This window comes from Uloborus diversus, chromosome 4 (genome assembly GCF_026930045.1).
Source record: "Uloborus diversus isolate 005 chromosome 4, Udiv.v.3.1, whole genome shotgun sequence".
Taxonomy (NCBI): domain Eukaryota; kingdom Metazoa; phylum Arthropoda; class Arachnida; order Araneae; family Uloboridae; genus Uloborus; species Uloborus diversus.
Window position 1 is genome coordinate 117,254,048 of NC_072734.1, and position 27,556 is coordinate 117,281,603.

At 35.0% G+C, this 27,556-nt stretch overlaps 1 protein-coding gene across 1 annotated transcript; it reads right to left on the reverse strand.

Annotated features, from left to right (window-relative positions):
• On the reverse strand, positions 1-26,900 carry LOC129220785 (protein SSUH2 homolog). Its single transcript, XM_054855216.1, has 11 exons — positions 26,852-26,900; positions 18,792-18,851; positions 14,547-14,622; positions 13,041-13,170; positions 11,224-11,284; positions 9,687-9,874; positions 8,372-8,451; positions 7,488-7,580; positions 5,922-6,024; positions 2,193-2,297; positions 1-1,250 (listed from the first exon to the last, which is right to left on the reverse strand). The coding sequence occupies exons 1-11, from the start codon at positions 26,898-26,900 to the stop codon at positions 1,107-1,109; spliced, it is 1,089 nt and encodes a 362-aa protein (XP_054711191.1). The 3' UTR covers positions 1-1,106.
• Between the last annotated feature and the right edge of the window lie 656 nt (positions 26,901-27,556).

Sequence of the window (27,556 nt, forward strand, 5' to 3'; positions counted from 1 at the left end):
TTTATTATTATTTACAATACATTAACAAAACACATCATAAAAACGTTCGTAATCAATAAAATACACTTTTTTATTGAGAAAATAATTTACTCTTTTTTTTTTGAAATTTATTTAAAATAAAGCTCTGATTACACCGAAATGATCGAGGTAAACCTGAATTCTAAATTTCTTTTCAATATGCTTTGTACACAAACAAGCTCTGAATGTGCTGAAATGAAAAAATATCTTTGTAACGATTCAGTTTTTTATAACAACGGTTTAGCCTTTTTGACTTTTTACTAAATTTGATTTAAAACGATATTTATACACATTCTGAGATAGTAGTATTGCTAATATTAATGTGTGGATGATTTCCTTAATCTGATCTATAGTTTCGATTCTCAATTAACTACACACGTGCCTAAACTAATGTAAACACTGTTTTCAAATCAGTAACTTAGAGAAACAATTAAACAAAGTTACTTCTTTTGGAAGAATTATAGATTGACGAAATTCTTTTCATTGAACTCCTCCAATTAATCGCATCGCTAAATTGCTTTACAATAGCTCTGTCTTTTAGCATGAATTGCGATGACTGGTTTGTTCTCAATCTGTAGCGCGACTAGAGCAGCTAGTTTCTTTCGATGGGCACTTTAAGGGATTCCTCATAAAAAGAAATCAAGTGGGTTGAGGTCTGGATATTCGTCAGCGTTGCTTTGAACAATCCACCATTCCTTTAATCATCTTTTTGATATCTCAATAGTAATTAGATGAGGTTCTGTAAGTTAAATCGCAAAGCTATTATTTTTTGTAAAGTAAGAGCTTTATTTCGGTCTGATTTGAAATAATTAATAGAAAAAAATAATAGTCTTAGCATCATGTACTTAAAAAAAGAGTTTAACAAATAGCTATATTAGTGAGAGAAAAACTGAGCAGTGTTTCAGCTACTGCACTGACTCAGCATGATCGTCCTGCATTGCCATTTTGGATACAAAATTGTTTTTGCCCACCAGAAGCATTAGAAGGTAATTCCACGGAGGGCATCTCTCTCTCCCTCTCTCGCTTCAGTTTTCCAATCTGTTTTTACCGACGCTCTAGTTCATTAGCGTCCCTTGTCAGCTTGAGTATCAGATGCATGTACAACAGCAACATTTTTGGGGGTAGCTTTCAAAATACACTTTATTTTGGAAACCGTAGACATAGAACTCGCCATCTTTGTTTTTCCACCGGTATCGAATTCGTGTCAACGGAACAGCTCGAAGTTGATGCCTCTAAAATATTACGAGAAAAATTAGGAACATCATGTACTTAAATTATTTGAAGGTACAGAGTTTTCGGAAAACCCGTAACACATTTTAAAAACTTACTGAAACGTAACAAACTGTCGTATGAACATACGGTTTGCACAAGAATAACCGCAAAGTCATCAATATTCGGAATTGTGCTAACCAGAAAATAATACGTGTGTGCAGAATTTTTTAAATGGCGTTAAAGCAAGAAAAGTATTTTTGAGTGTGTGTGAGTATGTGTGTGTTAAGCAATAAATCAATACCTTTGTTCTGAGGAATAACAGGAAATATCCAACGTTGTTTAGCACAAATAAACACAGTACAGAATACACGTGTTTCGGGGTTTCCAGGAGCGCCTTTTTCAATTCAAAGGTGTGAGCTTCTAAATGTAAAGATTTACTCTAGAAGCTCACACCTTTAAATTGAAAAGGGGGTTCCTGGAATCCCCGAAACACGTGTATTCTGTACTGTTTATTAGTGCTAAACAACGTTTTATATTTCCAGTTATATGTGTGTTTGTTTCATGTCCTGGTAGAGTACAGCATGGTCATGGTAATGTCCTGGGCCGGTATCGCTGCGTCTATTCCGAGTGCTTGATGAATCGTTCAAGAAAGTCAGATGTAAGCTTAATTTTTGGTAATGTGTCACTTTTCAAGCAATTTCTCTGTAAGCATACAGAAAATTCTGGTGTAACCTTACGCAGAAATGAGTGAGACGTTACGCTACAGTTACATTACCATGGTGTAACCTTCCACAAGCAATGTAACCACACACAAATTAGTTTACTTAAGTTACTCCAGATTAGTGGATGCAGCTAAGCTGCCACCTATCTTACGGGGTAAGGCTACACAAATTGTTTTACAGTGTTTTAAAAATATCGTAGTCGTTCATGAAGAATGAAAAAGTAAACGATTACATTATTACCTGTTTCCTTATCATTTCATTTGGAAAAGCTCTTCCATGTTTCGCTAGCAGATTGCTAGATGCCATATTTACCGACATATCTTGCGCATCGACAATTGGAAACACCTACAAAAACAAGAGAAAATTGAAGTAAAAGACTGTGTTCTGGCAAATATACTTATCTCTTTTGATTTATAAATGATGTTTTTTAATCGATTTCTCTATTGTTTATTGAATTTTTGACAAAGAACTTTTCGGGAAAAAATCTCTCCACGATTTTACTCTCACAATTGAAAACTGTACATTATCGAAAATTATTTTATGCAGTTTGAATGCTATGTCTTCTTAAGTTCCTTATAAAAATTCAAAAGGTTTAAGTTATTTACTCCGCAATAACTTAAGAACCTAAGTTTCTGTTCATTTCCGACACCCGAAGTAATTTTAGTACAAAACAGGCCAGCTGAAAAAATATTTCACTGAAATAATGCAGACTAACATAATCCGCCAAACTGATATGAAGTTTAATGAGCCTTCTGAAGACATGTTGTTGCGCCGATACTTATTGAGATGCAAAGGAACCAGTCAGTGTAGCCTTCTTGTGGACAAAATAATTTTCTGAAAATACATATCTGTTGTAATGAAATTTTGTCTATAATTCTTGGATACTAGTTTAGTAATTGAATACGTCGGCCGAACGGTAACCAACAGAGGCAGTCTAGGTCACCTAAGAGGGCGCCAACCTTAACTCCCTAAGGGTGCACTATCAGATTATAGGGCACAAAAAAAAAACCCACACTTTCGAGGGCGAAAAAAAAAGGAAAAAAAAACGAAAGCGCAGTTTTAAGGCTGCAAAAGAGAGGAAAAAACGAAGGCGCACAAGTAACCATAATACCCTTCCTCCCCCCCCCCCCAAAAAAAAAGCTTTTCAACAAAATGTTAAGGCTGTTAGAAACATTTGTAGACAAGATGAAGCTCCATAACCAGCCAATCGATAAACAAGCATTTAATTCAACGTTTTATAAATAGGTCGATGACGTAATCAGCTGCAAGTACATGTTGCCAAACATAGCTTGCAGCTGATTCAGAAGCTGAAGAAAGACTTTCAGCAATTTGCGAATCATAGAAAAGGAACTGTCAAGTCAAATCACAGTAGCAATTGAAAAAATTATTGGACAGCGAAACAGAAACAGATGGTAAAAATGACATTTCCTTCAAAATAATACAAATTGGCAAAATCGTATGTCGATAGCATAATGGCTGATAAGAACAGAAAAAATGTAAGATAATATCAATAGAATAATTGAAAATCGACCAGTTTTGTGAGTAATATGATCACTCAGATATATTAGAGGGAGGGGTGAAAGTTCTAACGTTTTTTTCAAACAGATTTTTTTTTTTAACTTTTCATTTTTATTCAATGTTTTAATTATTCTCGTATCAACATCCTTTTTTCCATCTGGTGCAAATTTTAATTCCTGGATTTCAAAATAAACAGGTTTTGGAGCAAATACTTGAAAAATATTTTATTTTAAATATTGACCACATTTTCCGCATAGGAATTGGAATAAAGTGAAATCAGGTGGTGCCATGATTGTGAGCAGACGTGGTGTGATTCTGAAACATGATTATGCATTCTACCCTGTTCAAGACGAACCTTAGAATAAACTAATGGATTACACTGGGTGGCTTCACCCATCCCACTCACCTGACACTGCAGCGCATCTAATTTCACTTTATTCCTATCGATATATGTCCAAAAAAACATGAAAATTAGGCTGATATCCATAATGGCACTTTCAGATATTTTGCTCCAAAACCATGTAGTTATTGATCGAGGAATAAAAATTTGTGCACTAATTGGTGGTGATGGGGGTAATTACATCACTCATTAAAAGTGAAACATTTTTCAAATGTACACTCATGTCCAGAAATAAAGGATAATTCAGAACCACACTGAAATTGAACTCTAAAATAAAAATTTCACCTGTAGAATTATCACACACATCTTGAAGAAGAACATGCAAATTACAGGAAACCACCAAATGGCGTGTATGGTACGACACGATGACGAGAGTGTAAGAGAAGGCTATATAAGGAATGGTGGCAAAGAAGTAAAATTGTTCACAAGCGCTTTAAAAACCTTTCAGTGCAATAACCGCATAGTTATGGCACAAAGGAAGCATTTGGATAATTTTTTACGTGGTAGAATTATCGGGCGACTGGAATGTGGACGTACCCAGCTGGAAGTGTCCGAGGAACTTGGAATCGCCCAGAGTGTCATCTCCAGGCTTTGGCAACGATTCCAAGACGATGGTAATGTGAGTAAACGGTACAGCACAGGTCGCCCCCGAGTTACAACGCTGAATGAGGACCGGTATTTGGCAGTTACTGCCAAAAGAAACAGGCGGAGCACAGCATCAGACCTGTCACGTCAGCTCTCTTCAGCTACCGGTACGACAGTTTAAAGGCAGACCGTGTACAGAAGCATTGAGCACATTGATCTATATGCTCGTAGGCCAGTCAGATGTGATCCACTTAGCGCAACTCACTGTCGCCTGCGATCAGCCTGGGTTAGAAAGCATGCATTGTGGATACCGCAACAGTGATCTTGTGTGATGTTTTCCGACGAGTCTAGGTTTAGTTTTTAGTCTGATTCTTGCCGGACTTTCATATGCCGAGCGCCAGGTATAGTACCCTTTACCACCAAGAGAAGACCATTGAACGGCACCGTTATGGTGGCGCAAGATGGCTCGTTTGGGGAGGAATTATTCTTGGTTCCAGAACTGAACTGCATGTTCAGAGTGTAACGATGACCGGCCTCATCTATCGGGATGTCATTTTCTGGAACACCATGTACGTTTTTTCGGGATGCCATGGGTGCTGAATTTCTGTTTATGGATAACAACGCCCTTCCTCACCGTGCAAACATTGTAAACGAATACCTTCAATCGGAGGATATCACCCATATTGATTGGCCAGCATACTCACCGGAATTGAATCCAATAGAGCATGTGTGGGACATGTTTGGCCGACGGATTGCAGCCCGTCAACCCCCTCCCACATGTCTACCGGAACTTCGGATAGCATTTCTTGATGAGTGGTGTAATATTCCCCGAGATCACATTGATAATTTGATACTCAGCATGCCTAGGCGTTGCACGGCCTGTATTGCATCGTAAGGGAGACATATTCCGTATTAACCATCATACCAACCATGTTATACTGCTTTTTGTAAATAGGTTCTTTTTTAAAATTTGCTCCAGGGAGTGAAAACCACAATTTTTATTAATTATGTCAAACATATAGTATCTTTTTTGCTCTTTACATTTTGTTTAATAAATACACTTTACTAATAGGTCGAATTTGTTTTGCTTATGTCTCTTTCTTTGCCTGAACTTCATTTCATGTAACTATTCCCGTTTTTCTTTTGTCTTCATCATTGTTAATATGTTCTGTATTTAACTGCCCGTTTTATTTTTATGGGCTTCCTAAGTTTTTTTTTTTTTTCTTTCTTTCTTTTTCTTTTTGATTTTTTCCCCTTTCCTCTCCCCCCCCCCCATTTTTTTGTTTTTAAAGATACGCGGATTAAAAATCACACAGAATCACATTCTTAACACCTTGTTTTATCAACACTTGCTATACTTATTATATGAGGGAAAAATAGTTTCTGAATTATGCTAAAATGTATTGCACAAAAAATACAGAAAAAGAATGCCGACAATTTTTGCATTATGTACTTGACATACGTACCCTTGTGTTTTCATCCCTACAAAGCTGCCTTCCTCCAGCTTCTAGTATCAACTCTTTGGGTAAACTGGAAGTTTCAGTGACAAAATGGTCTATGTGGTTTTTCCTAAGAGAGAAGCAAAAAATTAGCTCTTAATATTAAAGTAAAATAATAAAATATTTATTAAGCCCCTACAATAAATATTGACATTAAATATGTTGAAAGCTGAAAACTGACATAAAATGAATCATGGTGACAATAAAAGTCGACTGATCTTTAAAGTTTTGGACGTTTAATATATACCTAAAATAAAATTTTCAAAGAAAGAAGAGAAAAAGAAAGCTTTTAATCTAATCTTTGAAAAACGTTTGCAGTTTCAACCAGTTATGATCAAATTCGTAAACATCCATGAACAATAGTTGTATTGATGAATATAGCCTCCATTCAGGCTGAAATATGTAGTTTATAAAGCTACATAATTGGTACATACAAATGCATCGGCAACTATCACATAGTCATAAGAAGACGATATAGTATGCTCGTTATAAGTTTGAGCTCGACTGCACATAAAATATAGTGTTTTAAATAAATAAATCCAAAGTATGGTGGCTTCCGACATTATCCGGTTAATATTAACATTCACGTACTAAAGACATCAGTAGACGACCGAATACAGTGGGCGCCGTTTAATTGAATCAGTGGTTAATTGAATCAACCACTTTATAGAATCGAATTGTCAGAAACAGAACAAAATCCAGTTTTATTGAATTAGCCGCTAAATTGAACCAGCCGTTTCATGGAATCAAAACGGTCTAGAACAAACGTGATTCAAATTTCCGGAGAATTACCGGTGAAATTCGACATTCTTCAATTTCGGTTCCTAAGTTCGGACGTTAAGTGTCAACGTGCAACATAGCACTTTATTTTCCTTTTGTGGAATTCAACTCTCAAAACCAACTTCATTCCCAGAAAAGGGTAGTGAAAGAGATCAATTTTTCATGCACGAGGTATAATTTGAAAAAGTATATACTGGGGTTGTTTCCGAAATTTAAAAAAAAAAATCTGAAAGAACAAGCTTAAAAACATAAGATTTGACCATTTTTTTAAATAATTTGGCAAAGTTTCATATTTTTATGAATTATTTTAATCGGTGCGCAGATTCAATTTTACTTTTTACGCTTCTGTACATGACATCACAAGTGATGAAATGCCATTAGCGCAGAACGCAGTATTTTATTCGCATCTTTTACTCACGTGTACTGACAACGATATGGTTGATAGTAAGCGTAGAGCGCAATATTTAATTCGCTTCTGAATTATCATAACCTGGAAACGCGGTAGACAGCAAGTGTCAGCATTCAGTGCGCCAGTAGAGTACACGCCAAAGTTCATCACTTGTGACGCCATAAAGACCACGCCTTGTTTGAAAAATCGGGCATTAAAAAAAATCATTAAAAATGAAACGTTTTGAAAATAAGATTTTCCTTACTCCATTTTATTTATTTATTTGTTAATTCTATCAACTTCAGTAATTAAAAGTAGTACTTTTGACTGATGAAACAACCCCATGTTAAAAATTTAATACTCACCAGGTGACTATAAGCACTCTATAATGTTTTAGTTTGCCCCGTCTATCGCATGTGTCACATGTCTCTTGACCAGTGCCGTTGCAAGTCCAGCAACTAAAATAAATTTTTGGCAAATTAACTGAATGTGGCTAAAAATGCTCGATTTCAAGCAGGAATTTATTTATCTGAAAATATTTCAAGAAGACTTTATGGCAACAGCTAACAACCTGATTTGTGCTATAGGAATATTACTCTTTTTTTTTCGTTTTTTAATCATAAATCAGGAAGAAAATGTGTTTGCCGCACATCTCTATCTATGATGGTTTGCAACTGTAAAAATCCAGAGTCCACGAATCCTGAAGAAAATTATCGACTTCATTTTGAAATTAAATAATCGCTGTAACATCAAGGTTTAAGTAAGTTGTTTTGAGTCTGAATGTTCGTAAAACTCGGTTAATTTAGTCTGATATTACTTCTTCGTCAGCATTGTACAATATATATGTATACATATCTCTGAATTCCGTGTTTATCAGCATCAATCATCAGCAATTGAAGGTGGCTGAAATCTTCAGAAAAGTGTGATTTTATGTTATAAAAAACATCTGACATTTCGTTTGAATCAGACGCAGGGATTCTCAAATTTTAACGATTCATGGTACTCATTCAAGAATTTAGATATAAATATCATGAACTCTTCGAGGTTCCCCTCGCCGCTCTCTGTTCCTCTTCTTGATCCCCCCGGAAGTGGCTGGCCCCTCTTTGGGAACGCCTGAGTTAGAGTTCCTGCACGAGTAGTTAACTCACCAAATATCAGAACAACATGGATCATATTAGAGTTTTAAAAAAAATGTAATAGTGAATAAAAATAGAAAGGATTGAAAGAGAAACTGGTACATCTTCCTTACCGTTTTCTACCGGTTCCATCACATGAAGTACATCTTTCATTGTTGTCCCTGCCTCTGCCACCGCAATTCCAACACGTACTCTGTGAATATAAGCACAGTTTTAAATGTTTGACACATAATATGTGCAAATAGGATTTCAACTTAGTAATTAATATTTGTATCTCGTTTAGGATGTAATATTGCTAAAGCCTGCTTAATAAGTTTTCTTTATGACCTTTACAAACTTCTCTATACTGTAAAAAGAAAACTGCAGTACTACTAGAAATTAGGCTTCCATAATGGTTTCTAGTAATGACACAGCTTTTTCTTAAATAAAGTTGTCAAGTTACTCAAGTAAAAACTGTATCCGTTACTAGAAATCTTTATGGAAGCCCAGTTTCCAAAACATTTTCTAGTAGCATCGCAATTCTGTTTTTACATTGTAGACTAAAATTTTTGAATTTAAAGTTTGTTTCAACTAGTGTATTTGACTGCACTGAAAATACTCAAGTTTAAGAATTTTTAATGCCATTGGAGAGGAACATTTTCTTGAAATTGAACAAAATAATTTGTTTTCTGATTATACATCAAAAAGTATTTTTGCTACAGCTTAAAGAAAATATTAGATCATAACTCTATTATGTATAGTCAGACCGCGATATAAGTTTCCCCGCACATACGGAAACCTCGCATATTTAGTCATTTTTCTTTAGTTCTGGTACCTTGAGTAGGAGCTCTGTGTCATGAATTATCGAATATATGATCAAATCTTGAGTACGTAATAGCTAATAAGTCACTTTGTCTGACATTCTTTGGGTAATTTCAATATCACTTAGATTTAATTCCATTAATTTTCAATAGTGCACAGTCTTTTATCGGTGGAAAATAATTTTTCCAACCAGCGTTCTTCAAATTGTAGAGAATGAGCGTAAGGTGGATATATCAGCGAGTTGATTTTTTTTTTCTATAAAATATAAAACTTGGAAAATATACAACAATTAGAAAAATTACCGCAGTCCTGTATTCTGGATGAATTGGATTAAGACAAGTTGTAGATTAGTACTTTACTTGAGCATACTCACATACAAATTTATTCCGGATTAAAAACTAAGAACAATAATCTTATTTATTGATTTCATTTACTTTTGTAGGTTCAACTTGGTTAAATTGTGTAATAACTTGGTAGTTTTAAACATATTAAATTTTACGGAGAATTCCACTATTCATATTGTACATGCTTATGGTAAGAATCAGTTATAAGAACAGTTTCCGGAAGTCCTGAGGCTATATAACTACGTCCAACTGTACTTAAGTACCCCAGGTCAGTGGTACTTACCCCTCCCTGGCCGCTGCAAGAACTGCATCGCACTCTCCCGTTTCCTACGCAGGTGCCACAGGTTTTGACGTATGCGGTGTGAGGAATCTCCATTTGTACCTTTCCATCCTGGAAGGGAGTATTGGCTTGTACTTGAATACTCCAGGGATGAGGTGGTGGACCATTTTCTGGACCATCTATTGGTTGACCTGCATTGAATAAAATTCAAAATTGACCTATGGCAATAAATCTATAATGAGCGTAGTGATCTACCTTCAATAGAAGGCAAAGTATGCGTGGTTAAGAAGGAGGGGAAAGATAGTTGATGAAAAGAACGCCATAGTCTACAGTTTGGGCAAACTTAACGTGGCAGAGTCTTAATGCTGTGATTGTTACCAACGTAGTTTCACAATGCTACCAGATTATTATTGCCCAACTATAGACGCAGTGGTTCTCAACCTTAGAGCAGGAATAAGTCAATGAAGAGAGCAAGTTCAATCGTTGGCTTAGCAAAAGCTGACCCAAAGACCCCCAAGCCACGTGACTCGACGACAACGAATGGTTGACACGTTTTGCATGAAGCAATCGAAAGAAGCCTGATTTCTTCCAAGTCTTTGCTTTAAAGTTTATCACGTGACTTGGAGCTTCATGAATGAAAGTCTCCACTCCCACAATTTTATCTCTTCTCAATGCTCTCAACCTTTTTCAACTCTCATGTTAGAATCAATCGCGCGGGCCAGAACACGTAAATAAGTTTAATATAATAAATACACTGGTCAACAAAATTATAGATTCAAAATTAAGTTTCTTTTAATCATAATATAATTTTACTTAGCTAAAAAAATAAATATACGTGAAATCTCTGTATTAAGTCATATTTCATTGTTCGAAAGAATATTTTAGAAAAACAATAATAACAATATCTAATGACGAGGTTTTTTTCCAGCCAAAAGCGGAAAAGGATGGTGGAAATGACGTCGTCTGCTAGACCAGACCAGCAATATTGGCCAACACATCAATCGCGGAATTATTTTTTTCCAATCTCAGTAAGTTATTGGGCAACTATCTTACTTCTTATTTACTTGAATATGAGTTTAATTTTTAAAAATTAACTGAGGACGATTATTGTTCTTGTTTGATAAAGACACCCATTGAAGGATTCTTTAACATTATGCTGGTTGACGTCATACACAACAGTATTGTCTTTGGTTAGAAAAGGCTCAATTTTTTCAAACCGGTGCATGCATGTGAAACATGATTTTTGTGTTCTTTTTTTTTCATGTTACTTGTTAAATGTGTTGTAAAACAGCTATTTTAAAAATATGTCATTGGTCTATACATTGTGCAGTATTTTACACCTCTCTTGAACCAACAAGAGTAAAATTTTGAAGATGGAACGCGACACATTTGTTAACATATGCAATCGATCTCAAAGACCGTTAAGTTGTCACCTTTGTTCTAGAATCTAGAACTCTCTTTTTCTCTCTCATGTTATATTGGTTTTATAATGAGAATCTTCAATATGTCATTGCATAAAGTTTTCATAAATAAGACTTACCTTTGTATGGTGCAAAACGTTGCACTGATTCTCTTTTCTCTCCGAAAGTTTCCAGTTTGTACTAAAAAAAAAATCTGCTTAAAATTTTTAGGCTTGTGATATGCATATCGTTGCCTTAGAGCAAAACAGTAAGACATCCAAGTTTTGTAAAAACAATAGTAAGCTATTCTACAGTTGTTTTGGGGCAACGATATGTTTTATAAAATTTTGCAAGTACAGGTTGAACCCACTTTAATGAGTGTATTTATTAAAAAAAGTCTATTGCAACCAAAAATTTTAAATGCAGTCTTAATTAGTTAATATTCATGCCAATAAAAAAGACTGTGTACAGCAAGATCTTAAATAAGTTACACGACACATCAAGTATTGAAAAATGGCAGATTGAATTTAGCAACATTTTTTTTTTTTTTGTTCCAATAATGGAGCACATAAATGGTACAAGGTACGAAAATGTTAATCATAAATGAATTAAATTAGTTCTACCTCTCATTTTTAACGTAACATTTAAAATGGAATGAAATTCATCAGAAGGTCTTATACGTAGTCAAAAAATGCAAGTATTGTATTTTTTCTCTTCAGTTAAAACTGAATAAAATCAAGGATAGTTTTTACGCTATTATGGTTATTCTGGTGGCATTTAAAAATGAATTTTACTAATTCCAGTTTCCCGACATATGAGGCGGTGAGAAGCAAAGGGATGTAAGTGAACATTTTCAAGGTTTGAGAAAAACGCGTTTGAAGTTCCGGTCCTAGGCAGGCTTTCATTGAAATCTTTTTCTAAATCATGCTGTTTAGTGACACCTTCTAGGGTTACTAGTATATTATCTCCTGTCCAACGACGGAGGAGAGGTTCACCTTCCATTTCAACTGGTTATCTCAATTTTCCTAATTTTGGCACTTAAATCTCTTTGCTACTCACTGCCTCATATATTGTCCTAAACATAAGGAGTTTTAATTTAAATTATTATTAGTATAAAAGATGTTCTGTTTTCTACCGTGCAACCAGAAAAGAAGAAAACCAGAAATATGGAAAAAAAAAAACTTTAAATCTAAGTAAAGACTTGAATTTTAATCTTCAAGAAAGTGAGTAGGTTTACTCCAGATATGTTTCTATTTTAGTCAAGCTCGACATTTTTACTTGCTGCTTTGAATAAATTGTTATAATTTTTAATCGGGTTTCTTTCACTAAAAAAAAAAAATCACTGCTCCACTTCAAAATTAAAAAAGTTTGTTTTGCTAGGAAGTAAATTGTGGCTCTGATAAGTTGAGCTCTGACCTGGGCAGTGTTGAGCTCTTTTTGGGAGTAATAGGGAAGGATAACTGACGCTGAGTTGAGTGCGACTATTACTTTTATTGGAGTTTGTTGAATCTGGGAAGTATAGAGTGGCTCAGATTAGTTGAGCTCTGACCTTGGCAGTGTTTAGCTCCTTTTAGGGTAAGATGGAAATGTAATTGACACTGGATTGAGTTGGATTATTACTTTTATTGCAGTTTGTTTAATATAGGAAGTATAGTGTGGTTCTGATAAGTTTAGCTCTGACCTTGGCAGAGCCCCTTTTTGGGGTAATAGGGAAGGATAAATTGACATTGAATTGACTTGGATTATTACTTTTTTGTAGTTTAGCAAAAGTGTTCCAACACAAAATCCGCTCCAATTACTTTCGTTTTCACTGAACTCAAGCAAAAAGGAGGAAACCAATGTCAAGGATCAGAGCCACACTAACTCTTTAGTTTTACAACACTGTTAGCTGTAGATAATCAAAGGAGAAAAAAGAGGGCATACGTCGCAGTTGATGAAAAGTAAGTGCCATGCTTACGTGAAAAGTACACTTGTTCTTGATTTCTGTATATTCGGCATCGCGAGCGAATTTTTGTCCATAACAGCAGTGTTCAGAGACGTATTGTAAGCATGCCTCTCGTACGTCTAGTTCGGTAATGGGAGGTAAACTGGAATAAAAAAATAGTCATCATCATGAAGTCAAAAAAAAAAAAAAAAAACATGGATTTGGCATTACATGATAATGCCTGCAAATAACTTGTTATCGAATGTCTAACTTTTAAAATAGTTTCAAAACACGTTGTCCAATGCAGGGAAATCTGTGATAAAATTTTTTTCACCTTATTTAGCATTAAAGTGTAGTGGGAAAAAGCGATCAACATATTTTCTTTCTTTTTTTTTCGTAAATATACTCGTAGAATAACTGCATACTAATAAGGGAACGCTCTAAAATAGAAATTGTTGAAAATAGCGGATTAATGATCTTAATCCAAGTAAACTATGACAGAAATATACCAAAACGTTTTATTTTTAATCCCCGATACACAAAAGAAGGGAGTTATAAGTTTGACGTGTCTGTGTATCTGTGTGTCTGTCTGTGGCACTCTAGCGCCTAAACGAATGGACCGATTTTGAAAAAAAAAAATGTTCGAAAGGAGAGTTGATCGAAAGTGTTCTTAGCTAGGTTTCATCTTTGGGTGACATTAATTAACGAAGATATTAATCAAAAACCTCTAAAAGGTTTTTCGCCATTTTTGCAGTGAAAACATAGTTACAAAATTTAAAATTTAATACCAAAATAAATAGAATTTTTTCCACGTCTGATAGAATGTCTTTGGAACTTCCATGTTTCATAGAATTCGAATTATAACGTTTTTTTAAACAGATTTTAATAACGGCTAAGCCTTTATTCACGCGATTGATAACCGAATTTATTGTTGGTCGACAAGGAAATAAAACGCAATGATTTAAAATTTTTATCTGTTGCCAGTTTGTATTCTATCTTTACTAATAATAAAGCTGAAAGCCTCCCTGTGCAGATCTCTGCCTGTTAAGAAGGGAAAACTTTTACAGAATAATACTATTAGTAAGTCCAAAAAAATTGGAGGTGTCCTGGACTCTAGCTGAAAAAAAGATTTTTTGAACCACCCTAATATTCATTTTAATCTTTCCACAAAAAAATATTTACTGTGACATAGATCCTTCTTTCCCTGCACCCTTTATTTCATGTTTCCTAATCATGAGCACAACCAAAATTCTTACAATTACTCACAGAAAAACATCCATAAAGATTTGGACTATCAGAATTCAAATAGAGAGCTTCTGTAGAATCATGAAAAACCATTAAGCAATTTTCAGCTATAAATTGGTCAAAGCATCGAATTATCAGGCATCACAAACAACTGAGTCTCGTCAGCAACTTTCAAAAGCTTTTCTTATTGTTCATTTCGTAGATTAATGCATTTCCGTTAGAAATGCATGCTCATTTCCGTTGGAAATGCATGCTCTTCCCCTAATTAGTGTTAACTATAAAATCAAAACTTACTTGAGCACAGATGGTGACCTTTGCTCTTCTTCCGGAATTGGTGGAGCTGTTGGTGGCAGAATAATTCCATCCTTTACTGGAACAGAGCAAAATATTTGCATTACACTTGTACGTACACGCTAAATTTCAGATTTTCTATGGTAGGGATTTGTCATTCATGATTAAATGGGTCTAAAATGAACGGTGTAGTAGGATTTCCTAAAAACTGAACAATCGTTGTTTTGAAGGTAGACAGTTAAGAACTAAGAACATTATACTGATGCACCAAGTACTCTTGCTACACTTCCTTCGTCCGTTCATTTTGACGGCAAACAATTTAGAAGATTACGCTGGGAGTACATTTTTTCAGTCCGCTCGTTCATTTATTGTTACTTTTATTAGTCTTTAAACTATACTACACAAGTTAATATATTGCTAGTTGTTCCTCTTTCCTATTTTATAATAAAGCCTTCATGCCACTAGCTCCTCAGCTTCTCGTCGCCATTTTGTTTCCGTCGATAAATTAATGAATTAAGTGTAATTATTTTTACAACCTACTTTCTGGTTTATTTAATTATTTTTAATTTAATGAACTAAAGATTACATAGATTGTTAATTATTGGTACATAATAATTTTTAAATCTTTTTTTCTTTTTTTTTGAGCAATCACGATTGCTTATTGTTATCACTTGGCTGTTTTGATGTGCTATCATTTTATTTTCCCGCCAGCACCCTCTGCATCATCACCGTCCACCGGCTCCTCACGATGCTGCTCCTACAGCGAAAACCGTCTCCAGGTTGCGTCCATATCCTACACTTACACGCATAAATACACGCACGTACATACACACATACATACAAACACATACACACACAAACATACACACACAAACACACTCAAACATACACACACAAACACACTCAAACATACACACACAAACACACACAAACATACACACACAAACATACACACACAAACACACACAAACATACACACACAAACACATACATACAAACACATACACACACAAACATACACACAAAAACACATACACACACTCAAACACATACACACACTCAAACACATACACACACATAAAGACACCTACACACACACACATACACACAACTACTCACACACTGCCTGCAAACAGACACAAACACATATGCCTACACACATACACATTCCCCCACACACAAACACTCATACACACAGCTACCCACACACTCATACCTGCACACAGACACAAACACACACGCCTACATACATACACGCAATTGTGATTGCGAAATGCATAATTTGAATTCCAGATGTCAAAATTCAAATTAATTTTTTTTTTCTCGAATATGAACACATAAAATTTTGGCTTTGTTTACAGGACTTTCCTGTGATTGAACACATACACACACTCAAACACATACACACACACACGCATACATACAGACACCTACACACACACTCATCACACTCATGCCTGCACACAGGCACAAACACATATGCCTACACTCCTACACACACATGCACATTCCCCACCACACACAAACACTCATACACACAACTACCCACACACTCATACCTGCACACAGACATAAACACACATGCCTACACACATACACATACCCCAACACACAAACACACATACCCCCCCCCACACACACACATGAACACACATGCCTACATGCACACACACACACACACTTGCGATTGCAAAAAACATAATTTGAATTCAAGAGGTCAAAATTCAAATTATTTCTTTTAAGTTAGACTTTTTATGCGAAGGTTTTGAAATTCTGACCCGCTACCATTTTGTGTGTTAGAAGTGACGGAGTTTTTTTTTTTGTGTGATGGCAGTCACGCATGCGCTCTTTTCGCTTTCTTCCTTTCTCGTTGCCAATGCATTCAGATGGGATGACGATCACCGAGTTCAGCTGTTGGTTATCAACATAACACCCGTTTGAAACACGTGTATGATCAACACATTTCGAATGTTGTTTAGTGTTCTTGATGTTTATATTATATTTTCTTCATTAAAATATACAGTTTTGTTGTGAATATTCCTGAAACGTCTTGGCCGGGACTTGAGTTGGAAGCTTAGCGCTCTGCCGATTGAACCGCTGAGACTGTCATTCAGATTGCTCTATGCGGCAACATTGTTATGAGAACGAAAACCGCGTAGAAAACTACCTGATGCGTGCACCACATGACTTCTTTTTAGGCCAAATTAATGATAATAGTGTCTTGGTGTAAGTAAGGAAACACTTTAAATATTTTCACCCCTAGTTTGTCGTGAACCGATACAAAGGTGTTTTACAGAGATTATTTTTTCCAAATTGAAGCCAGACTCAAAAAAAAAAAAAAACTCACTAACTTGGCGAAAAATTCTTCAAGTTGGAACAAAACTTGGCGACCAAAAGTTTGGCGATATATCGCTAGTGTTCGCCAAATTATAATATCACTTGAGTTTGTATTGAAAAAACACTAATTTTCCCCCAAAAGGGAAAAAAAAATCCTTTTGATAAAAATCAGCCGAAAGCAACCAAAAGGGGAGAAGCACAGCTATACCCACTCAGAGTCAATGAACGAAATTTCAACCTTCTACGGTATACCGTTTTTGAGTTAGGCAAGATACATTACTGCCGTTTCGAGACGACAGTGTATACATTCGCACATACATACATCCGCACACACATACGCACATACAGACGTCACAAGAAAACTCGGGGAATCGTCAAATGGATACTTCGGGCGTACATTACAATCCTTCCTCCAATTTAGTGCTTTTCTGTAATAAAAAAAGTTTCACTTCTATTATGTATCTTTATCGACACACTGCAATTTTTTTTAAATATAAAAAAAATTTAAACTGGACGAAAGTCGTTCAAATGAGCGTGTTCTATGAACTGGTCAAAACAATGAACGATCCTCTGATAAACGGATCATTAAGAAAAAGAACGACATTGGCTATGCCTATTCTAAAGTGCTTTACAGTAGGAACATATAGGGGTAAATCAGAAAATCACATGAGTGTTCCTCTAATGGGTTCTTATTCCCTCAAGAGCAGCCTAGAACCATTGTATTTGATGGATTTGTCTGTGATTATTTTGGATAAAATTTTCTTGATTAGCAACAAGCGCATTTCTACGAGAGTGAATTTCCTTGTATAGGTTGGTGCCTCAGATAAAATTATGGCTACATCCTGAAACAGGCACCCGTGACACCGCAAATTTCAGAAAGGACAGAGTCCCTATGCGTTTTCATACAGGGACTCTGTCGGTTCGATCGCTTGCTTTGGCACCAGTGTCTATTTCCGGATATAACCTATGTGTGGTAATTAGTTCAATGACACGACTATTGTAAAGTGTGTTGTATTTAATGAATTGAGACGTGTTAGAGCCTGTTTTGAAATGTATTTGGACATATTAATGTTAGTTTCAATGATGCAACTACTGATTTCAATAGCATAGAGCAAATTGCATCTGGTCATCTGCGTGTAAATAAGCCATGTATTATGGGTATAAACATTCGTCTTGACTAATAACAAGCAGTTTAAGAAATCTTTTACTTAAAAGTTTTTGTTGGTGTTAGTTACTAATATGGGTTTGGAAATATTCTTGAGTCTAAAATGATACCTAACTATCTTTGATTCGTTAAACATAACTCGGTCAACAGCATGTAGCGAAGCGCAACTGCTTCTTTCCTCTGGGGAATTTTTTTTCTAAGAATCAGTTTTACTTACACTGCTCACAATTTTCGAGTTTTCTGTAAGTTTCTTTGGAATACCGGAGGAAGTTAAATCCCTAAAGTTTTTATTATTATCATTGGAGAACATGTTCTTTAAGCTGAAGTCCTGAAAAACTGCTAAACAGAGTTTCCTTTTAGTCTAAAACAGGGATTCAAAGTTTTTTCCGATTTGCGGCATCCTTTGAAGAATTAGAATTTTATCACGGCACCGTAATTCTTTTTTTTTTTTTTTTTTTTTTTGTATATTGATACCGTGGATACTTTTTGGTACCAGTTTTGGAGCCCATGGTCTATAACATAATATACGTCATAAGAAACATTACGTAATAAACAGTCCATTTTTAGTAGAGTTTCAAAGTTTTTCTTTCCTTCTTAAATTAATGATACAATTGGTAAACTGTTGAATACTCAATGAAGCATTGAAGTTGAAAACTTTCTGCTTTTAAGGAAGCAATAGAATTTTCTTCTTTCGTGTAATATCGCTTAAGATGAAGGAAAAGTAGGGAAGTTTTAAATGTACTTACCATCATCATCAGGAACATAACCTTCGTTGATACATGGTGCAGATGCATATTTTGCGCATGCTAGAAAAGAAAACAAAAATCCGTACATATCTTCTATAAACATTCTCAAAACTGAATGCATTCAAATTTTCCGTTACGTTTTTGTATGACAAAATTTTACATGACTTTTCTACATTTGTCAAATTAACTGAAATTGATAACAGCTCTATTGAGCCATGGAAAAATTCTAAATGTGTCGAAAGTTTAATATACAGGTTGTGTCACAATTCCCTGTGGGGCTCGGAAGGCTTATTAAAGCAAACATATTATCAATACAGCAACAGCGTTGACTTTACTGGAGAAATTAACTGCAAGTTTTATTTTGAAAATGTTCGATTTGTGTACCTTTCGTGATGTAGCAGATATCAAGTCTAAAGTCAAATTCTTCTTTCACTCACTGTAACACCTCACGATTTAACAAGATGGGGTACCCCCCATTATCTGACAGACGATTTTTATGGGGTTATACAAATGAATAAAATATCGTGTATTCATGCCCCATTGCTACAAAGTTTTCGCCAAAAGATCCCCACTGCATTTGCTACCTTTGATCGCAATATGTTCCAGCGAGTGAAACAAAAAAGAGACTTTAGACTTGATATCTACTGCATTACAAAAGGTTCACATAGAACATTTGGGAAACAAAACTTGTAGTTTCTTTCTCCAGTTAAGTCAATGCTGTTGCTGTATTGGTAACTAGTGGCACCCGCACGGCTTTGCCCGTAGTAGAGAATTAAAAGGTCATTTGGTTCACCTGTATATTAACAAATAATGGATGATGAATTTCTAGCCAATTTGCTATGTTAAATGGCTCGCCTATATTACGGTTAAACATTATGATGATTTCGTAGTTTACTATTCCACGTTGTGATACTTTTCTCGGAAAAGTTTTCTTAAAATTGGTAAAGAAAAAGATTAAAATCGAATTTTAGAAAAATCGCTTCGAGGTGCACATGCAAAAAACTAACTTTGTGCCAAATTTCATGAAAATCGGTTGAACGGTCTAGGCGCTATGCGCGTCACAGAGATTTTGACAGACAGAGAGAGAGCCGGACAGAGAGACTTTCAGCTTTATTGTTAGTAAAGATATCTTTGTTTTAAAAGGCATCTCGAAGGGATTGTGAACCAGCCATTCTATAGAATAATTATTATGGATATTGGCATTCTATAGAACACTGGATTTCATATATTGCGAAAACATATAGCACCCCGCCAAGGAAAGGAACATAAATCTTAATTTGGAATACGTGCTAGTTATTAATTTAAAATCTAAATTTAATGATCTTTCTTGCCAAAAAACTTGCACAAAGTAATCTTATATATTGTCCGTTTTCCACAAAAAGACACTTGACTCCTCCCTCGTCACGTGGTATCCGATGATTCCATTTCGCTGTTTTCGGCAGAAGGTATATTCGGATCATAGTATGTTTTTGTAAAAGCAGCGATTTTTAAACTAAAAATAACCAAAATGACTACAGACAAGTGAAGCAAGTGATGTAAAGGACACTAAGACTGTTTTGCAAATTAAAATGCACGCCCAAGTTAAGGCTGTCTGATTGTCTTCTTTAGAAGCGCGTGGCTTGCGTACCGATCACCCCCGCGTAAAATGGAACTCCGCGTTCAAGGGGGAGTGTCGAAGTGCCTTCTCGTGAAAAACGGAGAATACTTGGTGCGTGAAGGCTGAAAAACTATATAATCAATAGTGACACATTAATTTTTCATAACTTAGAAGAAAATTTTTCGAACTTGAAGTATGCATTATTAATTTAGACAACAAAAATTAACGAATAAAGATCGCATTATAATTATTTTCGCACATTGTAATATTTGAAACAAACAAAAGAGAAAAAAATCCCGACATAGCTTGCATAATATCCTAGAAGTTCATGGTTATTCCAGACTTTCATGTGCGTTAATGCAGAAACTCAGAATAAAAGTATTACATCTTTCGGCCACTGTTCTTTACTTAGTGTAAAGTATATTTTTGATGCTTTAACTGAAAGAGGAGAAGATGTTATATAACAAGTGATTAAAACACAGAAAATACAAATTAATAACGCAGCTTAAGAGCATAATAATTTTTCTCTGATATGCACAGTTAGAGGTTTTGCTGCAATTCGTTGTTCCATTCATATCAGTAGTGTTGTTGTACGTTTTGATTCCCTTCTTTTGAGCTTTGCTACTCAACTTCTTCAGTTTGTACGGATGTTATCGCATCACTGAAAATGGATTCATTTGAAAGCATAGCAAAAAAGGAAAAGGGGGAAAAATATCTATCTCTATAAAAAAAATATCCAAAAATGAGTCTATTTGGAGAGCATTGGAAGTGAACTTTTCACTAAGAAATTTTTTAAAATCTTGCTCCTATTAGACATGCCATATTACTGTTAAATTTAAACCCATTATTTATTCACTTTTTTGCATACTTCCAAGAAAAGTTCTCCCATTTTGATTCCAAAGTTGTTTTGCTATAACGACCGCCATTATTCAGTGTCAATAATGACGTCGCCATGATCATTCTGATTTATCTGGAGCACAAAATCTCGGACATATATCGACCTTGAATCAAGTTTTCAGAAACGTATCGCGAATGTAAAACAATCAGGAAAATGTCCGTAGAGCTAACGTTTCCACATAAGTCCCATTCTTACTGTGAAAAAAATCCTTAACGTTGCTGGAAACTAATGGGCACCTAGCGTGCCTAGCTTCTGCCAGCAACATATCTGGCAAAAAACGGGAGAATTTTCCACCAAAATCAGTAACGTTCATGAAGTTAACCTGGAATATTTCTGGGAAATTCAGAAACCGCACCAATGAAAGCTAGCCATGCTTCTGAAATAAATAAAGAACCTTCAGATAAAACTTAGCTATGTTGTTAGAAGAGCTTGGTATTTTCCTGATTTACCAGGAAAGCTCCTGAAGCAAAAATGGCCTGATGCCAAAACAGAGTAGTAAACAGATAACGAACAGCTTATTTGCCTGCATTTCTTACAAAGCTACAATATCCAGAGACTGGACTTCGCCTTTGTTTGGGACTCAGTCAATTGAGAGAAGCCGTACCTCAGCTGAAGGCGAAACATCTAATAAAAAAACTGAACATATTTTCACACAGGCAACAGAATATTTTTTACCACAGTGAGAAATCTACATTCAAGAAACTTGTAGTGATTCGAGAAACTTTTTCGAAAAGATAATTTATTTTTGCAGGAAACTATATTGGATACCCGTGAAATCCAGAAAATAATGTGGGATGTTTCGAAATTTTCTCCCTGTGTATAACGGCATAACAAATTCATCCACCAAACTCTTCATTGAAGGAACTGCTAGAGGACACACCTCATCCTAAACTGTTCCCCTTCCTTCAGGAGATTGGATTTTTGTCTCTTATTTAGTGAAGGTTCTTATGTCCTTGTTCCTGTCTTTTCTTTGTTTTGTTGTTTACATTTGTTATACTAATCAAAATTGTTTCTCAGTTATTCTTTTCGACTCGTTATTCAAAATTTAAAACTTCGTTTATGTGTTTATTTTGGCATTTTTTTTTTTCAAAATTCTGGAAGTTTTATGTTCTTTGCTCCGTAATAATAAAACTCACATTTTTGGTTCTTTTTTCCCGTATTTAACAATCGTTTAGCATAGTATAGCCTATTAAGGCTCTTGCGCCAAAAAAAAAAAAAAAAAAAAAAAAAAAAAACAATCAAACCAACCAACCAAACTCTTCAACGTCTTATTGAGTCTTAAGTTTCTCTTTTTAAAAATGTGAAGCGGAAAAGCTTTTCCTTCTCATTTTTAAAAATACATTAGGGAAGAGTTCAAAACGATAAACTTTCATTTGTGATTTTCATTAAGCCTTTCGAGAAAGCAATTTTAGAGTACCAATGTCATGCATTATCTAAATCTGAAGGATTTCTTCTCTAGCGGTTTTTAAAGACTGATAACTTATCTAAGTTATCACCTTCCATTAGTTCCACGCACGTTTGGTGGAAGCATTAAGATGCTTTGCATTTCGCAAAAATAACTTGGCAAAATTGCCCAAAGTCGATTACGGTTTTTTTTTTTTTTTTTTTAATGCTTCATAGAAACAAAGGAGACTTTCGGCTCCATATTTACTTTATTTTTTATCAAGAGCCAATTTTGGTGTACTCTTTATAGTCGTTAATAGCGTAAAAGTAAATTAAAAACTTAGCAAATCGTCGGTGTGCCTGCAAAACCCACTATGTAAAATAAATCCAATTTTACATTGATTCGGGAGTAATTTTGCATTGTGAATTAGTTCCTTAGAACTGGCTATTCAGTCTATGACCAAAAAATTAAAAATCCCCTATTTTATTACGAAGAAAACTGCCTATAAACGCTCAAATTGATATTGTCTCATTGTTTGGTAATTGCTTGTAGTTCTGCCTTAAACCTGGCTTAGGGGTGGTAACTTAATGCTAAATGCTCAAATTGAAATTAAATGCGAGATATTGTGAAAAATATTGTGAAAATACATTATCTAAATCTGAAGGATTTATTCTCTAGCGGTTTTTAAAGCGTGATAACTTACCTAAGCTATCACCTTCCATTAGTTCCACGCACGTTTGGTGGAAGCATTAAGATGTTTTGCTTTTCGCAAAATAAACTTGGCAAAATTGCCTAAAGTAGATTACGGGATTTTTTTCCTTCTAGGAGAATTTGTGCAAACGCACATACACTTGCACATAGCTGTGCTTGGAGGCTGAACTACAAACTAGGGGTGCGACATTGATGTCGATGTTTTGGAAACATCGATGTTTTTAACATCGATGTTTTACTTTCGATGTTTTTGGACCATCGATGTTTTGGTTTCGACGTTTTTTCGATGTTGATGTTCTTGCATTTTAATCGAAAATTATCATAAAATTTGCTCCAATTTTCTCGTTAGGTAATTAAGTTTACTTATGGAGTTGCCAAAAAAAAAATCATTTTTTTTGCACCCATTTTATAAGTTTTTTTTTTTTTTTTTTTTTTTTGTGAAAATGATTTTTGGGAAGATCACTAAAAGATAGTAGAAGATTAAATAGAGAGTGAGGAAGAGGTCAAAGCTTTTGGAAGAACATGACACTGGTAGACTGGTGTCAAAACTTGCAGTCTATTTCAAGGCTCTAGTTCTTAAATTAAAGGAAAATCCTGTATGTTACTACGGTGAAAATTATAACTTTAAAAATTCACAGCTGGTAAATGTTGCTTTAAAGTATTTGATAGTGATGCTACTAATGTTCCATCGGAAAAATATGTTTCTCTGATTGATGGGATAGTACGAAGAAGAGAGAAATGCGCTTCTGGGGGCAAAGTAAACAAACTTCTTTTTCTCCAAAGTGCCAACACCAGTATTCGGGGTTACTTGTCGATTCCCCCAACAAGGCGTCCCTCTATTACTTACAATTTGCGTTTGATTATTAACTAACAGTGCAACACATATTTCTTGCTCTTAAAAATAATTGTTAGAATTAATTTTGTATTTTTAAAATAATTAGCACAACTTTTCTTTATCATTTAACTGATGGTAAGTGCTATGATACATTTTTTCTTACATTTTTTTTATTTAAATTTACTTTTAGTTTCATTCAGTTTGAAATTATTTCCTTATTACTATCACTAGTTTGTATTAATCGGTGCTTGTCTTATATTATCAATTTTTGTCCTACTATAATACCAAGATGTTGCGAAATTATTCTTATGAAATTATATTCATGGTTTGAGTTCAGTATTTTTAATATTATCGTCGGGTACTTATTCTTTTGTATTGCCTTAATTAGTGTAGTATATACAAAAATGTATGTTATACATCGATAAAAAGATCGATGTTTTAAAACATCGATGTTTGGAAACATCGATGTTTTTTGGTCGATGTGTGGGGCCGATTTTGACCTTCTGCCCACATGCCTGGAAAGGGATATCCATCCCCTGAACCTTCATTCCGCTACAAATAGCCTCCCTCGCATTTTTGAACGTCTTTTAGGTTAAGAAGAGTTGACCTTTTTGTCGCGGCGCGGCGGTACATTTTCCCGTGCAGGAAATAAGTTCAGAGCCCCGAGCAGTTGCATCTCATAAAATAGAAAATTAGAAGTAAACACATTTTGGCGGGAAAGTTTTCCCACTGCTTGTATTTGAGTAAGCGACACTTGGAATTTTCTATGACTCCCGCTTTGGGTCAAAAGGGGTTAGCTTCTTTCGGAGATTTCAAACGCTTCCCCGTCCCCGAGTCACAGCTGCAGGATATAACTTCTGAAGTTCTGACATTTTCGAGCCCATAAAATAGAAGACTTGGGAACAACAAAATTCCATTCTGACACTTTGCGACACTCCGTACCCCATAAAACATAGGGTTTTCCTAGAAGCTGGCTCTCCAGATGTTGAACTATGATCCTCAGAGAATGTGTTCCTATCAGGGAACAGCATCCCCCGGTATAAAACGGGGAGTTAAGATTTTTCGAGAGGAGAAGAGATAGTTTTGGAAAGAAGAGAAGATAGAGTTTGAGGGCAGAAGTGCTTTCCCGAGTTCTGGATGTTTCTCCGAGACGTCTTGTCCGGAGTCATGATAGAAACGAATGCCTTTGGATTACTTCATTGATATGGAACCGAAATCTTGGTACGTACTATACTAGCTCCCACTTCCCACTACTTAATTCAAACCAGTAGATTAAAGTTTAATTCCTTTGGAGAGCAGAATCATGATGTACTTAATTATTGAAATCTTTAATGTTTTGAATATAAATATTTAACTCCTGAATAAATATCTAAGCTTAGTTTAGAATTGTATATGTACTATTTTATTTAATAAATATTCAATGTGATATAATGAATTCAACTATTATTTCTCCTATATTCTACAATCCAAAAGTCCACCAAACCAAACACAACGCATTGTACCTAACTCCACTATGGGGTTTCGGCCTAGCAGATGTATCAATACCATCGATGTTTTAATTTCTAACATCGATGTTTTGCCATCGATGTCGCACCTCTACTACAAACTCTTATAAAGTAGCTGTTCCAATAAAAAAAATTGTTTCAAAAAAAGTCTAATTCTGTATTTTTTTTTTTTTTTAAATAACGCCACGCAAAAAAAAAAAAAAAAAAAAAAAAAACTTTTTGCTTGTATCCTGGTTTTAAATAGTCAATTCCTACTAAATTTGGATCGAGAAAAACGAATATGGTAGTGGATTTTTTTTATATTTTTTTATTATCTCTTGTTTTCAAGATACATAAAAGCCCACTGGAGAAAGATGCACAGCAACCACAGATTGATTTAAAGGTAATGTTAAAAAGGAAAAAAAAAAACATTGGTGAGAATTCACTAAGGAGAGCTAAGGAGAGCTCACTAGAGCTAATCTCAACTTTTTATGGTGATTTTCGTTTTTAGCGAGGCAAAATACTTTGGAAATTGCTATTTTTGAGTTGGATGCATTTTGGTGTTGAGTAGTGTAATATTGACATACTTAACCAGAGTACGTTTTTTGCAATCGTCAGAAAAAAAAAATCATGGTATACTTACTTATTCGACGAAGAGCGGAAAAACGGAATAAAATGATCTTTTTTATTTCCATATCAATTATCAGCAAAAGTAAAATTTCTTGACTCACGAGTTAATCCCATCTCAGTAATACTGTGATAACGATTATGAGAAGGATAAATTTTAAAAAAAGAAGCAGTTTGAAAGAAAAGTTGGCTACACTTAATTACAGAAAAATATATTCAATCTAAAAAAAATTACGTTAGAAAGTTTTAAATAGGTCGGATCATGTCGCTGTTCCGGTGCAACATTGACGTAACTGCAAAATGAATTGAAAATGAGTTATTATCGTCAGTGGGTCCAAACGTGGTCACCCCATACGGAGGAACACTGGCAGATTTGTTTTTCAACTTTTAGCCATCAGGGCAGTAACTCAACTTTGTTTCTTTATGTGAGGTTATTGCAGGTATATTTGGTTTTACTGTAAAATTACACTTTTCGCAGTTGCGTCAGTGTTCCAGCGGAACAGCAATGTGAAGTTATACTTTACCTTTTGCTTCCTCGTAGCTTGGCGGCATTTCGTCCATTGCAGACATCATTTTTCCTCTCACTGATGTCAAGGAAGGGAACTTTTTGCTTTTGAAAACACTGCTTTCTATAAAATCAAAAATATCGAGACTGAATAAAAAAAAAATAATGCACTTGATCCACACATTTATTTTTTAGTATTTAATATCAGATAGTTGAAGCTTGCATTCAAGCTGCGTAACATTAAATCACGTGAGCAGTCGTTCATTCATTCGTGTTAGAAGTCACGACAAAATTATTAAAAAAGAATTTTGTATTTCTCCTCAATGTATACTTTGTGTTGTTTGACAGTGAATTGACGAACTAACGTATAAAAGTTCAATATTTCAAGACAGTTATATGCGTAAGGGAATGAAAAAAAGCTAACCCAATTTAAATATCCAATTTAAACAATGAGGTTTCAGTCAAAGCTTGTAAGAATAATTGCGAAAATAGCCAACAGAACTGGAACGACTAAATATGTCACCCATCTGTAAATTCTCACTATTCCAAAGGATGTGTTATGCGTTTGCAAAGCTGTGCAAAAATTGTGTCTGAGCGAAACAAATTTTTGGTGAATAATATACAGGGTGTATCAGTACAGCGTTTACAGATTTTCAGGACAGATAGAATACACCTAGACGATTGGAAATCACATAGCAATGCACGATCGGAAACGCTTTCTTGA

Excerpts from the sequence above, each read along its gene's own strand:
- LOC129220785 (XM_054855216.1), bottom strand. The coding sequence starts at position 26,900 with ATGATGTCTGCAATGGACGAAATGCCGCCAAGCTACGAGGAAGCAAAA. Across the intron at positions 13,171-14,546 it reads AGGTCACCATCTGTGCTCAA|TTTACCTCCCATTACCGAAC; the intron begins GTAAGTTTTGAT and ends TTTTTATTCCAG. Across the intron at positions 7,581-8,371 it reads GATGGAACCGGTAGAAAACG|TTGCTGGACTTGCAACGGCA; the intron begins GTAAGGAAGATG and ends AATTTATTTTAG.